The 16,315-nt window shown below is 41.7% G+C and overlaps 1 protein-coding gene across 4 annotated transcripts in view; it reads right to left on the bottom strand.

Moving 5' to 3' along the window:
• pdcd6ip (programmed cell death 6 interacting protein) overlaps positions 1-16,315 on the bottom strand; it is an 88,729-nt gene that overhangs the window by 63,335 nt on the left and 9,079 nt on the right. For all 4 annotated transcript variants that reach the window (XM_059984282.1, XM_059984292.1, XM_059984303.1 and 1 more), the window contains exon 2: positions 9,651-9,705. In XM_059984282.1, the coding sequence (XP_059840265.1) occupies positions 9,651-9,705 (55 nt within the window). The remainder of the gene's footprint in view (positions 1-9,650; positions 9,706-16,315) is intronic.

Raw genomic sequence — 16,315 nt, forward strand, 5'->3', positions numbered from 1 at the left:
GTTCAGCGATAGCTTCTGTGCAACTGAGTGACAACTGAGTTTATGTTCGTGGTCATCTGCTGCCATAGTTGCAATGTGTAAACAGGTTCACAGGTTAGCCCGAACAACACACACAAAATGCTGGTGGAACACAACAGGCCAGGCAGCATCTATAGGGAGGAAGCACTGTCGATGTTTCGGGCCGAGACCCTTCGTCAGGACTAACTAAAAGGAAAGGTCGTAAGAGATTTGAAAGTAGGAGGGGGAGGGGGAAATGCGAAATGATAGGAGAAGACCGGAGGGGGTGGGGTGATGCTGAGAGCCAGAAAGGTGATTGGCGAAAGTGATACAGAGCTGGAGAAGGGAAAGGATCATGGGACGAGAGGCCTCGGGAGGAAGGGGGGGGGGGGGGAACACCAGGGGGAGATGGGGAACAGGCAAACAACTAAATATGTCAGGGATGGGGTAAGAAGGGGAGGAGGGGCATTAACAGAAGTTAGAGAAGTCAATGTTCATGCCATCAGGTTGGAGGCTACCCAGCCGGTATATAAGGTGTTGTTCCTCCAACCTGAGTTTGGATTCATTTTGACAGTAGAGGAGGCCATGGACAGACACATCTGAATGGGAATGGGACGTGGAATTAAAATGTGTGGCCACTGGGAGATACTGCTTTTTCTGGTGGACCGAGCGTAGGTGTTCAGCGAAACGGTCTCCCAATCGGCGTTGGGTCTCACCAATATATAAAAGGCCACACCGGGAGCACCGGACGCAGTATACCACACCAGCCGACTCACAGGTGAAGTGTCGCCTCACCTGGAAGGACTGTCTGGGGCCCTGAATGGTGGTGAGGGAGGAAGTGTAAGGGCAGGTGTAGCATTTGTTCCGCTTACAAGGATAAGTGCCAGGAGGGAAATTGGTGGGAAGGGATGGGGGGATGAGTGGACAAGGGAGTCACGTAGGGAGTGATCCCTGCGGAAAGCAGAAAGGGAGGTGAAGGGAAAGATGTGACAAGGAACCAGTGCTGACGGTGGGAGACCGTTTTGCTGAACACCTAAGCTCGGTCTGCCAGAGAAAGCAGGATCTCCCAGTGGCCACACATTTTAATTCCACATCCCATTCCCATTCTGATATGTCTATCCATGGCCTCCTCTACTGTCAAAATGAATCCAAACTCAGGTTGGAGGAACAACACTTTATATACCGGCTGGGTAGCCTCCAACCTGATGGCATGAACATTGACTTCTCTAACTTCCATTAATGCCCCTCCTCCCCTTCTTACCACATCCCTGACATATTTAGTTGTTTGCCTGTTCTCCATCTCCCTCTCGTGCTCCCCCCTCCCCCTTTCTTTCTCCTGAGGCCTCCCATCCCATGATCCTTTCCTTTCTCCAGTTCTGTATCACTTTCGCCAATCACCTTTCCAGCTCTTAGCATCCCACCCCCTCCGGTCTTCTCCTATCATTTTGCATTTCCCCCTCCCCCCACTACTTTCAAATCTCTATCTTTCGTTTCAGTTAGTCCTGAAAGCACAAAATGTCTCAGCACAAAATGTCAACAATGCTTCTCCCTATAGATGCTGCCTGGCCTGCTGTGTTCCACCAGCATTTTGTGTGTGTTGTTTGAATTTCCAGCATCTGCAGATTTCCTCGTGTTCACTCACAGGTCTGCCCACCGATTTCAAATTTCAACATGTTGTAACACATGGTTATTTAGGTAATTGTCCCTTTCCTGTCAGACTGAACCAGTCTGCCCTTTCTCCTCGAACCTCTCGCATTAACAAAGTGTCTTCGCCCACAGAACTTTCACTCACTGGATGTTTCTTTTTGGTTTTCGCACCATTCTCTGTAAACTCTAGAGAATCCCTAGAGATCAGCAGTTTCTGATTTACACAAACTAGCCTCCATCTGGCACCAACAATTATTCCACGGTCAAAGTTGCTTCGACCACATTTCTTTCCCATGCTGATGTTTGGTCTGAACAACAACTGAGCCTCTTGATCATGTCTGCATGCTTTTATGCATGGAATTGCTGTCACATGATTGATGAGATATTGGCATTAACAAGCAGGTGTACAGGTATACGTAATAAAGTAGCCATGAGCGTACAGCTTCCCTGGAGACAGGATAAACAAAATCACCATCACCTCTAACAGTTTCCCCCTCCATCACCAAATGTTGCCCCAAAATATCTCCCGCTTCACAACTATTCATTGTTAGTCCCACACTCCCAAACTATCACCCAGTTGATTCTAATGGTTATATCAATTGAGGTCATGATTTAGTGCAATGTTCTCAAATGGGTCATAACAGAGTCATCATCCCCAAGTTAGCAAGCTATGCTAGTGACTCTGAGTGCTTAAAGTAGGTGACGCATCATTGCAGTAACAACTATCAATGCATTGCAATCCTGCAGGGACATTAAATCTTTGGACACTACCTCACTTTTTAAAAAATATACAGTATTTGTTTTTTAATCTATTCAATATATGTAATTGATGCACTTGTTTATTTATTATTATCTTTATCTTATTTATTATTATTTTTTCTCTGCTAGATTATGTATTGCATTGAACTGCCGCTGCTAAGTTAACAAATTCCATGTCACAAACTGGTGATAATAAACCAGATTCTCATTCCAATTCAAATTATCTGTTGAGGTAAATGAAAAGAGATCTTCTGGTTTTATCAGGCTTACAAATGGGTTACTAATTGCCTTCATATTAGCAAGTACAATATACATACAGCAAAGAACAGAACAGCACTGTACGGGCCTTTCGGCCCACAACGTTGTACTGACCAATATAACCCTTCTGTAATGTCCTGTACATTCCCTGGCCTGTGCTTCCTCTTTAACCTGTGCTGCAGTTCCCTGGGACACCTGCAATTACCCTTCCATTGCCAGCACCTGCTGGGGACCGCTTAAAAACGCGCCTGCTTCTACGCCCTCTCTCTTTCCCTTTCCACAGCCAGCATTACCACACTACACATTGCCCTTTTTCACTTTAATTAACTAAATATCTTTTGTTTTTACTTCCCTTTGTGGCCTGACTCCTTTGTATTACTTCCTGAGAGCGGAGGTCGTAACATAATGGGGGCTCCTCTAATTTTTTTTTATTTTGAAAGGACAGGCCTAAATTGTGTTTGCCCCTAGATTTAAGTGCACAGGCCTTTTGTTTGTCAGTTACTTTGATCTGTGGTGTGTTGTTGCTTTGCCATTTATCTCCTTTTCAGTACAACTGCTGCTGGCTGAGTACTGTTGTTTGAGTGCTGTAACTAGTGCACAAGTACCTCAGTGAGATTAGGGAGTGTTCCAGCTGGACCGAGTAATCAGTTTTCCTGCAGTTCACTCCTTTATTATTTTGCCTTTAAAGTTTGAGGTTATCCTGGGTAGAGACTTGTTCTCTGGTGGGGTAAATCTTCCAGTACTACATGATGGCCTATGCTTCCTGAAGATTTGCTTTTAAAGTCACCTCAGAAGCTGGGAAGGATAGAGCAAAGGCTAGGCAGGTATGGGGGAGTGGTGGAAAATGCAGTTCATTTGTATGTTTGTTTAGATCTGCACTTATTGTGTATTGTTTGGAATAGCAATCAATGCCACACTCACTTTGCAGTGTGGGGGTGGGGGAATGAGAGTGAGAGCATCAGTGAATTATTTAAGTTAGGTGAGTTAAGTTTTAGGCACTTCTGTGGTGGGCCCATGATCAGTTTCTATGTGAAGGTCTACCTTTGAACTTATTTGTATACTAGTACCCTGAGTTTTGATAATTAGGATGACTGGTAGGCTCCATCAGAGAATTGTGATACTTGTCTGAGGTGAGTAATCTATTCTGTGTTACTTTGGTAGTTGAGGGTAATATCTAGTTCTATTTTTGTAATTGTGGCCTTAATGGCTATTTTGTAGAGAACAAAATTTGCCACATTGTGTGTGTCAGTGGCTGTGTTCTGCATCAGAATTATCATCATCGGCATTTGTTGTGAAATTCAGCAGCAGCAGTTCAATGTAATAGATAATATAGAAGAAAAAATAATAAGTAAATCAATTACAGTTTATGTATATTGAATAGGTTAAAAATCATGCAAAAACAGAAATATATATTAAAAAGGTGAGGTAGTGTTCAAGGGTTCAATGTCTATTTAGGAATCGGACGGTAGAGAGGAAGAAGCTGTTCCTGAATCGCTGAGTTTGTGCCTTTAGGTGTCTGTACCTCCTACCTGATGGTAACAGTGAGAAAAGGGTATGCCCTGAGTGTTGGAGATCCTTAATAATGGACACTGCCTTTCTGAGGCACCACTCCTTGAAGATGTCCTGGGTACTTTGTAGGCTAATACCCAAGATGGAGCTGAAAAAACTTACAACCTCCTGCAGCTTTTGGTCTTGTACAATAGCACCCCACCCCTCCCAATATCAAATAATGATGTAGCCTCTCAGAATGTTCTCTACAGTACATCTATAGAAGTTTTTGAGTGTTATTTGTTGACAACCCAAATCTCTTCAAACTCCTAAATGAAATATAGTCACTGTCTTGCCGTCTTTATAACTGCATCAACATGTTGGGGCCACATTAGGTCCTCAGATCTTAACACCCAGAAACTTGAAACTGCTCATTCTCTCCACTTCTAATCCCTCCATGAGGATTGGTATGTGTTCCTTAGTCTTACCCTTCCTGAAGTCCACAATCAACTCTTTCATCTTACTGACATTGACTGGAAAGTTGTTGCTGCGGCACCATTCCACATATCTCACTCCTGTACACCCTCTTGTCACCACCTGAGATTCTACCAACAATGGTTGTATCATCAGCAAATTTATAGACGGTATTTGAATTATGCCTAGCCACACAGAAATGTGTATATAGGGAGTAGAGCAGTGGGCTAAACACACACCCCTGAGGTGCACTAGATTTAATCGTCAGCAAGGAGGAAATGTTATCACCAATCCACCCAGACTATGGTTTTCTGGTTAGGAAGTCGAGGATCTAATTGCAGAGGGAAGTACAGAGGCCCAGGTTCTGTAACTTCTCAATCAGGATTGTGGGAATGGTTTTATTAAATGCTGATCTATAGTCCAGGCATAGGTGTTTGTGTTGTCCAGGTGGTCTAAGCCATGTGAAGGGTCATTGAGATTGCTTCTGCCATTGACCTGCTGTGGCGACAGGCAAATTTCAATGGGTCCAGGTCCTTGCTGAGGCAGGAGTTCAGTCTAGTCATGATCAACCTCTCAAAGCATTTCATCATTGTAGATGTGAGTGCTACCGGGCGATAGTCATTAAGGCAGCTCACCAGTGCTTAGGCACTGATATAATTGTTGCCTTCTGGTATAACTGGGCCCTCTTGTGTGTGTATACAGACTCTGTTAGTGTTGCTTTGTACTAAATGCCCCATTAGTATGTTTGTGCTGATCTCTGTACTTTGTCAGTAGTGTAGTGTAGGAAAGCTTTTTAAATATGGTAAACACGAGGAAATCTGCAGATTCTGGAAGTTCAAACAGCAACACACACAAAATGCTGGTGGAACACAGCAGGCCAGGCAGCATCTATAGGGAGAAGCGATGTCGACGTTTCAGACTGAGACCCTTCGTCAGTAAATATGGTATCTCTTGTAGTATTCATTAAAGAACCTTCTGAGGAGTTTCTTGAACTGCTTACAAAGTATAAACTTTTGCAACTGGCTTCTCATTACAATATTGAATTTACCAGCACTCAAATAGTTAAAAGGGAGCATAAAATAGGTTGTCAGAGAAGTGTTGATAGACACTGGGGTTCTAGAGGTTAGTTCAATCCCCCTTAGTGCCCAAACCTCTCCTTTGTCAGAGGCTGCCATTGAGTTGAGTCTAAAGGTGATGGCGCTGCAAGTGAAGCAGTTAGAGGAAAGGCAGAAGGAACGATTGTTAAGGGAACCCAACTGCACTTACAGCAAGAGTGTTTCCTTAAGAAATTAGTTTAAGACGCGAGTCTGATCCTTCTGCATTTGATGTAGCCATATTAAGTTAGTTCCACCATTTGCAGAGAAGAATGTCGAGAAATATTTCTCTCATTTTCAATGGGTGGCTACCATTTCAAAATGCATAAACATGTCTAGCCTCTGCTTTTGCAGAGCGTTTTGAAAGGAAATGCTCAGGGAGCCTACTCTGTTCTAAGTATTGAGAAGAGCTCAGGTTACGATGAGATCAAAGCAGCTATCTTGAAATCTTCTGAGTCGATTCCTGAGGCTTACCACCAGTGCTTCAGGAGCTACAGTAAGCTTAACCAGCAAATATATTGAGTTTACCAGAGAAAAAGAATCTGTTTGACTGGTGGTGTTTAGGTCAACAAGTAGAATCTACTGAACAACTCATCTTGCTAGAGGCATTTAAGAGCTGTTGACTGAAGTTGAATCTGCTTATTTAAATAAAAAAGAAGGCATCAACCCTTGAGCAAGCTGTCATATTGGAAGATGAGTATGCCTTAACCCACAAGGTCAGTTTTGGCAGTAAATGATACACCAAGTACAGGAGGAAAGGCCTATCCTATCAGGCAGAATCTTTAAAACTAGTACCCCCCCACGGCCTCACCCTTAGCTAAGGATTTTACATCTGAGAATGTCACAGATGACCAGGCGTGTTTCTATTGCAAGAAGCCTGTCATCCAGTTGCTGAATGCTTAAGAAGAAGCAGAAATCTGTGAAGCCTGTAGCTTTTGTGAAAACTGTAGCAAATTCTTTGTCTCCTGATAGTGATGTTTCAAGGAAGAAACACGAGCTGGCTAGCTCTTCTTCCCTCTTGATGAAAGGTTTAGTTTCTCTTGCCTCTGATCCTGAGTCAGGCAACCCATTAAGATTTGGAGGGACACAGGAGCTTTTCAGTCTATGATAGCCAGGATGTTTTACCATTCTCTGAGTCTGCTTTGGGTTTAAAGACACTTGTAAAATGGTTTGGTGCAGGATTTTTGTCCATGCCTTTGCATAACGTTTGTCTCCAATCGGGTCTGGTTTCTAGTGTTGCCCTCTGTTCCCAGATCCTGGCTGAAGGAGTGTCTTTCATTCTAGGGAACAATTTGGTGGGTGGTCGAGTGCTACCTACTCCAGAAGTAACCTCCAATCCCGAGGTGCAGGAGGGCTCACATGAACTTGAAATGACTTTCCCAGGTCCCTTTCCTGTTTGTGTTGCTACTCAGGCAATGTCTAAGAAAGAAAAAAGCAAAGGCAAGGCAATCTGATACTGCCCTCTGAGATACCTTTATGGCCAAAGGTGAGGTAGATCTAACAGGGTTTGGCCAAGTGCCTTCCCCTCATGAACAGCTAGTGCTTGAACAGAAAAGATCCTCTTCTCTTTCTCCTGTGTGAAGAGATGGTCTCAGAGGAAGCAATTGTAGAGGCCTCCTAGGCTATTATATTAGCAACAGAGTATTAATGAGAAAGTGGATTCCTCCGAAAATGTCCATTCAGGATGATTAAAGTAGTGCTTATCAAATTGTTGTTCTGGTCTGACATATTGCGTTTGGCTCATGATCATTGCCTTGCTGGACATTCAGGCACTAGGACAGCTCTTCACCATGTGTTTAGGCATTTTTTTCTGGGCTGGTGTGTGGCCTGATGTAACACAGCACTGTAGGTCCTGCCAGGGGTGTCAGATTGTCAGTAAGCCCCATCAAAAGATCCCTCTTAGAAACATACAAAATAGGTGGAGCAGGCCATTCGGCCCTTTGAACCCGCACCGCCATTCAGTATGATCCAACTCAGAACCCTGTACCTGCTTTCTCTCCATACTCCCTGATCCCTTTAGCCACAAGGGCCATATCTAACTCTTGCTCCTCTACTTTCTATCCCTGCCACTGGGGTAGCTTTTGGTTGACCCAGAGCAACCTTTTTAAGCATGGGTGTGTCATATCCTGTACATTTCCTGGCCTGTGTTGCAAGTTCCCTGGGACACCTGAGATTACCCTTCCATTGCTGGCACCTGCTAGGGACTGCTTAAAAAACAGGCCACTCCCACACTCTCTCTCTCCCCTTTCTGTAGCCAGCTCTACCACAGTACACATTACCCTTTTTCCCTTTACCTTAACTTTAAGCTAATAAGTATCTTTTATTTGTATTTCCTGTTGTGGCTTGGCTGCTGAGAGGCGAGCTTGTAACACCTTTCCTCCCACATACCCTCTATTTTTCTTTCATTCATGTGCCTCCCCAAAAATTAAATACCTCTAATATATCTGCCACTACCATCACCCCTGGCAGGGTGTTCCACACACCCACCACACTGTGAAAAGTCTTACCTCTGACATCCCCCTAAACTTTCTTCCAAACGCCTTAAAATAATGCTCCCTTGCACTTATCATTTCTGGCATGGGGAAAAAGTCTCTGGCAATCCTATCGATTTAGGTCTCTTATCACCATATACACCTCTATCAAGTCATCTCTCATCCCCTTTCACTTCAAAGAGAAAAGACCCAGCCTGCTCAACCTTTCCTCACGAGACAGGCAATCAAATCCAGGCAGCATCCTTGTAAATCTCCTCTGCACCCTAAAGCTTCCACCAAATCCATTTGTGCCAAAATAAAATGCAGTCTGCTGCAGAATTTGTCAGCTGCCTACCCACTGAGGTCACTACTTCGATCAGTTTGCATTAAACTGGACTTCATTTTGTTGGTTCTAATCGCGCTTCCTCTTATAAAATTCTGTTCCATTTTTCTTGTGAGTTCTGCTTCTGTGATTATATGTGCTTGTAATTCTCCTGTAAGAAAATTTTTCATTATACCTGTGCATACATGTGTTTGTGCATATGGAAAATAAACTCTGCTTTATAACTTCTAGACAACTTATTTTAACTATACATGTACCAGAAGTTGCAGTCAATTTCATGTTGATGATCTTCCCCCTGCCCCCCACCTTAAAATCTGAACCAAATTGTTTCAGGACAGCTGGACAAGGCCACCAAAAACTCCTTTTCTTCAATAAAGGCTTTAACATCTGCATGGTTCACTACAAGAAGTTATCAATAAATACTGAATTATTTATGTACGATGCTATGATACATCATAGGATGTGCTGATATACATCATCAACGATGTAACCTGGGGTCATCAAGTGTTTTGGGCCTTTCCATATCACTCTCACTGAAACGACCCAGCCAGGGTTGATCAGGCCCACAGCATTGATTCACGGGTCACATCTCTTGATCCAAAGCCTGAGGCTCGCTCAGCAGTCTCTCTTTGACTGCCCTGATGGTTCTTTTTTTTGCAGCCCCTGTCATTCCATGTAGAGGGTAAGTTCTGTATAGTGAGCAGCCAGCAAAACCTCTACACCTCACCTCTGTAGGCTTACATCATGCCCTGTCTCTGGCACTACTCTACTAACTCCTGTTATTTGGCTTTCTTACATTCAAGTGCCTCCTCAATCTGGTCTTCCCAAGGAACTGTCAGTTCTACTGTGACCACCTGCTTCAAGGTTTCTGGCCGAATGACCATGTCAGGCCTTGGGGACGATTATGTGATGAAGTTAGGGAACTTTAATTGCTTGCCAAGATCGACTTTCATTTACCAGTCAGACGCCATGGCAATCAAGCCTGCTGGTGATCTGTGCTGAGGTTGTGGTTAGTCTCCAGCTTTGACAAAGGCTATGGGCTTTCTGGGTTGGTGGACAGGGCTAAAAAGAATTTGATCAATCTACCACATATTATAATACAAATAGATATTTGATTACCTGATTTTCTGCAAATGGAAACTTGGGCTCAATGGAACACAGTTGATCATAATATCTGAAAAAAAGACAAATCAGTTAGAAAATAGCATTTTACATGATCAATTACCCGCTTTCTTTTGTAGTTTGAAGTTGAACCTTACCATCCTAATTATCTTGCTCTCCTTAAAATAGTGTAATAGGATCCTGTATTTTAGAGGATCTGGCCTGGGACCAGCACCTAAGCGCCATTACAACAGCACGTCTACTTTCTGAGAAGTTTGCACTGATTTGGCATGTCACCAAAAACTTTGACAAGCTTCTAGAGATGAGCAGTGGAGAGTATCCTGATTGGTTGCAACATGGCCTGGTATAGAAGCATCAATGCCCAAGAACAGAGAAGCTGACAAAAATTGTTGGAGACAGCCCTGTCCATCACTGGCAAAGCCCGCCCCACCATTATTTGTTAATTTATTAATTAACTTAGTAATTCTCATAACTTATCGTAATTTTTATCTCACACTGCTGCTGAAAAACAACAAACTTTGACATACGTTAGTGATAATAAACCTGATTCTAAAGACCCAACTAATCTCTGAGAAAATACTACATTCAAGTGACAGCTTAATTATGGATTCAAGTTTATTGAATCAAAAATTCAAACCAGGACTTAACACAAGTACTGAACATGCCTCAAATATTTTGCCCAAAATTATTTCAGATCACAACATTCGAGCAACTTAAAAATATTTCACTCCCAAGCAGAAATGAATTTGTGACCGATCAGTCTACATCTTAATTTTCCTACCAAACTGTTAAACCTTTCGTATTTTTACAAATCGGCTAATCACAGCCCCACTCCATTTGCCTACTTGCTTGTCCTTTCGATACAAGGTGTATCCTTGGATGTTAAGCTTCCAACTGTAATCTTCTTTCAACCATGAAAGAAGACTCTTCAAGATAGGTTCTTGATTAGTCGGGGTGTCCAAGATTATAGAGTGAGGTCAGAAGAATGGGGTTAAGAGGAATAATAAATTAGCCATAATACCATGGCAGAGCAGACTTGATAGGCCAAATGGTCTAATTCTGCACCTATGCCTTATGGTATTATGGTCTAACATTTAAAATAAAGTAGATCTTCAAAAGCTCAGCAATCCCTGTGCATTTATTCTTGAAAATATCCATGACTCATCAAGAAACACAGAAAACCTCTACTTGCACCTCAGCTTCAGGCGTTCTGTTCCCATGAAATAAGCATATTAATTCATTAAATGTTAATCCAAAGATCTTATTTATGAAGTAATTTGTAGAAGGATTAGATGGAAGAAAAAGAAGTAAATAACTCACCCATTTGGTATTATGGTTTGAAAAATTTTGCATAAGAAAGTGAGAGAAGCAAAACAACCCTCACCTTTTTCTCATCCTCAGATTTGGCATGTCATCTAATTCTCTGACACAGATGCACAGTATCCTGGCTGGATGAATTATGGAAACACCAACAGGCAAAATTGGAAAAGCCTACAAAAAGTGGTGGATACAGCCCGTCCATCACAGAAAAAGCCCTCCCCACAACTGAGCATGTCTACAAGCAGTGATGCACAAGAAAGCAACATCAATATTCAAGGACCCCCATCATCCAGGCCATCTCTCTTCTCACTCCTACCATTAGGAAAATACAGGAGCCTTAGGTCCCACGCCACCAGGTTCAGAAACAGTTATAATCCTTCAGGCATCAGACTCCTGAACCAAAATGGACAACTTCACTCATCACAACACTGAACACAACTTAGGGACTCACTTTCAGGGTTTCTACAACACATGTTCTAGTATTATTTATTTATTATTTTTTTAATTTGCAGATCGTCTTCTTTTACACATTTGTTCCTTGTCAGTCCTTGTTCGTCTGTAATTTTACATTGATTCTGTTGTATTTGTTTATTCTGCTTTGATCTACCGTGAAAAGAGATTCAAATGAATCTCAGAGTAGTATATGGTGACATACATACTCTGATAATAAATTTACTTTGACCTTTGAAAGGATAAATATTTTATATTTATTTAGAGATACAGCATGGTAACAGGTCCTTCTGGCCCAACAAGCCAACACCACCAAATTACACCCATGTGACTAATAAACCCACTAATTGATTCCTTTTTTGGAATGTGGGAGGAAGCAGAGCACTGGAAACCACGCAGTTACAGAAGAACAAACAAGCTCTTTATAGACAGTGGTGGTAATTGAACCTAGGCGCTCGGGCTGTAAAACGTTATGCTAACTGCTTGCTTCCATGCTTTCCATTAGTAATTGGATGTGTTTTCAAAGAGCTGTGGACTTCAAGTCTATAGGCCCAGGACAAGAAAAAAGGATTAGGTTGAGAAGCTTTTTTATTTTGATCAGCACATACATAAAGAAATGATTAGCAGTCCTGATATGATTGTCAAATAGCTGGTCAATAGGCATAGCATGCTTCCTTCCATAAAAAGTTTGAAAAACATAATAAGGGCCATCACAAGAGGCCAGCTAGGTTTAGATAAAAGACGTAGAAGCAGAATTGGGACATTTGGCCTATTTATTCAATGTGTACCACCATTTGATCATGGCTGAATTATTATCCCTCTCAATCACATTCTCCTGTGACACCCGTACTAATCAAGAACTTATCCACTTCTGCTTTTAATACATTCAATAACTTGGCCTCTACAGCTGTCCGTGGCAATGAATTCCACAGATTCACCACCCTCTGGCTAAAGGAATTCCTCCTCGTTGTGTCATGAATGAAGTCAACAGAGAGAAGTACTAGTAGACATGAAGCAGTCTCTCGATAAATGAGACAGAGTAGACATCACATTTGGGGACCCTTTCGGTGGAAGGTCTCCAATATAATGCCTGGTGTATCTTATTTTGCAGGCCTCAAACCATCAAATGCTCACCAGTTAACCCTTTCTTTCCCAGGATGACTGTCGTGAACCTCCTCGGTACCCTCTCAAATGCCAGCACATCCTTTCTTAGATATGGGGCCCAAAACTGCTCAAAATACTTCAAATATAGCTCGTAAGATCTCAGCATTACATTCTTTCAGTTAACGGGAAGTGAAATGAGGTTAAAAAATATCAGGAGAGAAACTGGATTAGGGTACTAGAAATACATTAAGCAACTGGAAGGCTGGCTTGCAGTGGGATTTTACATGATTCTGTATTAGACTTCTTGTTTTCAGTTTTTGTTCCTACCTTTGACTTACGCATACAAGTCATGCTTAAGTAACGTTTTTAAAAATAGGCTATGCAGTTGACAACAAGAAAGGAAATGACAGACTACAGAACAATTTTGGGAAATATCAAATGGACTTCAATCCAGAAAATTTTAAAGCAATGCATCCGAGGATGGTAATAAAACTAAAGTAAAAAGTGGAAACTGAGAAATTTAAAGTAACTAACATTTTAGAACATAGAACAATATAGCACACAACAGGCCACTCAGCCCACAATGTTGTGCTGAACCAATTAAATTAGTAATCAAATGAGCAAACAAGCTGCCTACACAATGTCCATATTCTTCCATCTTCCTCAAATTCATATCCCTATCTAAACATCTTTTAAAAGTCCCTAATGTATCTGCCTCTACACCACTCCAGGCAGCACATTCCAGGCATCCTTCCCTCGCCCCCCACCCCATCAGCCCCGATTCTCTGTGTAAGAAAAAATGGCCCATCACATCTCCTTTGAAATTAACTCTCCTCACCTTAAATACATGTCCTCTGGTATTAGACATTTGAAAGATTCTGTCAATCCTCTCTGTGCCTCTCATAATTTTATAAACTATCACATCTCCCCTCAGCCTCTGCCACTCCAGAGAAAGTAATGCACGTTTATCCAACCTCTTGTTATAGTACATTGAGAAGCAGAGGAACCCTGGTGTACAAGTCCAAAGATTCTTGGAGATGCAACACACACAGAATGCTGGAGTAACTCAGCAGGCCAGGCAGCCTCTATGGAAACGAGTAAACATTTGACCGTTCAGGCCATGAACCTTTATTTGGATTTCTAGCATCTGTAGATTTTCTCTTGCTTGTGATTCTTGATGAAGACAGGTAGGTCATACAGTTAACATGACATATGGCATACCAGTGTTTGTTAGTAAGGGCACTGAATGTAAGGGCAGAGAGGATACGCTTCAACTTTATAATGCAGTCCTGGTTACCACACTACAGGAAAGGTGTGCTAGCACTGGAGTAGGAACAAAGGAGCTTTGCCAGAAAAAGCCTGGCATGGTGCATTTTTTTTGAGGGGAGACCTGAAAAACTAGCTTTGTTTTCCATGGAGTAGCCAAGCTTAAGACGGGATATGATTGAGAACTATAAAATTATTATTTTATAATAACCCTAGGTAATTTCTCAGGTAAGAACATGTTTGGCACAACTTTGTGGGCCAAAGGGCCTGTATTGTGCTGTAGGTTTTCTATATTTCTTTATAGTGTACAATTAAGGACAGCAGAAAACATTTTCCCCATAAAGAAAGATAAAAATAAGATGACACAGATTTAGGTCAAGGGGTGAAAAAAAAACCCACAGGTGATCTGAAAGGAGACACTTTCGTGCAGAGTACCTAGAATACAATGCCTGAGAGAGTGGTGGAAGCAGAGCATCTCTTAAAACGCTGAATTGAACTCACATGCTCCACTTGTACTGGCAGTTGATTCCACACTCTCACAACCCTCTGAGTGAAGAAGTTTCCCCTCATGTTCCCCTTAAACTTCTCACCTTTCACCCATGACCTCTGGTTGTAGTCCTACCGAACTGCAATGGAAAAAAACTGCTTATCTATACCACTCATGATTTTGTCTACCTCTATCAGATTTCCCCTCAACCTTCTACTGTACATCAAGTTCAAAAACTTCAAAGTAAATTTATTATCAATGTACATACATGCTACCATATTGTACCTTTTTGAAGGCATTTGCAAGTAAAATAAAGAAATACAATAGAATACATGATAAACTATACATAAAGACTGTCAAACAACCTAAGTACAAAAGAAGACAAATTGTGCAAATAGAATAAATAATACTGAGGATATGAGTTGTAAAGGAGTCAGCAGGTTGGTGTGGACGGTGGGCTTCAATGCTGTATGGCATTATGATTCTGTGAAAAAGCACACGCTCTCCTTGCAAGTGCACAGGAAGTATTGCAAATCATGCCATAATTAGTCATCACCATATGCTTTCATACCAATTCCATAATACTGTAATGAAATGTTTAAAACTCAACAGAGATAGCATTTCAGGTCAGACCCTTCATCAGGACTGTTCGATTGTAATGCTTACAGTAAATAAAATAAAATAAATGAAATTTTAAAAAAACTGTTGCAGCAAAGGTCTGCCTATCAAAGGATTCAAATTCTAATCATCTGGTTACAATAAAAATATTAACACAAGGAATTCCCTGGACAGAAGTGGCTAATACAAGGTGGCATAATTTTAAAATGATTGAAGGAAAGTCTAAGGGAATGTCAGAGGTAAGTTTTTACTTAAAACAGAGATGGTACGGTTGATGGTCAGGGGTGATGGGTGAAGCAGATACATTAGAGACATTTAAGAAACTCTTAGATAAGTACATGGATGATAAAAAAAGGAGTGCTCTGTAGGAAGGAAGAGATAGATTGATCTTATACTAGGTTAAAAGTCAGCACAACATTGTGGGCCAAAGGGCCTGTATTGTGCTGCTATGTTCTATGAAATAGGAGCTAGACAACACCATGAGTCCTCAAGTCTGCCCAGCCACTTAAGAGTTTAATCTGCCCCAGGAGTCAATGCCTTGTCTATGCCAATTCCACACAACCTTCAATTCCCTGTCCTTATCAATCTCCTTTTCAAATAGCTGATCTACACAGATATGATCAATGGGTATGATAATGTCGCTGCAGCAATGCAACTTCATAAATCGGTTTATTGTTGTTACATGTACTGAGGTGCAGTGAAAAACTGGTCCTGTATTCCATTCATACAGATCAATTCATTGTGTCATTGCACTGAGGTAGTGCAATAGGAAACAATAACAGAATGCACAATGAAGTGTACAGTAACAGACAAAATGCACTGCAGATAGGGAGCAAGGTGAGGAGAAGTTAGAGAAATTGATTTTCATGCCGTCATGTTGGAGGCTATCCAGACGCAATATGAGATGTTGCTCCTCCACACAGAGATTGGCCACATTGTAGAAATAGGGAAGGCCATAGACAAACAATTAGTTATCTAACTTCCTGTAATTTCTCCCCCTCCCACTTTCTCTCTTTTTCCATTCCCCATTCTGGCTCCCATCTTACAGTTTTTCTCCCCACCTGCCTATCGCTGTCCTTGGTTCCCCTCCTCCCTTGCTTTCTCCCATCCTCTCCCCTCCTCCATCAGATTCCTTCTTCTTCCGCCCTTTAACTCTTCCATCGATCGCCTCCCTACTTCTTACTTCATCCGTCCTCCACAGCTTCAGCTTCAAGGTAAATTTATTTAAGTATATGTATGTCACCATATTCAAGCGTAAAGTTCATCCTTATGCAGGGATACTGAATAAATCCAATAACCATAACAAAATCAATGAAAGATGATACCAACAGGGTGTCAGTGTGCAGAAGTTAACAAACAGAGCAAATACAAAAACAAAGAAAGAAAAATATTAAAGTAATAATAATAAATAAATAAG

The sequence above is a fragment of the Hypanus sabinus genome, chromosome 1 (assembly GCF_030144855.1).
Source record: "Hypanus sabinus isolate sHypSab1 chromosome 1, sHypSab1.hap1, whole genome shotgun sequence".
NCBI classification, from domain to species: Eukaryota; Metazoa; Chordata; class Chondrichthyes; order Myliobatiformes; family Dasyatidae; genus Hypanus; species Hypanus sabinus.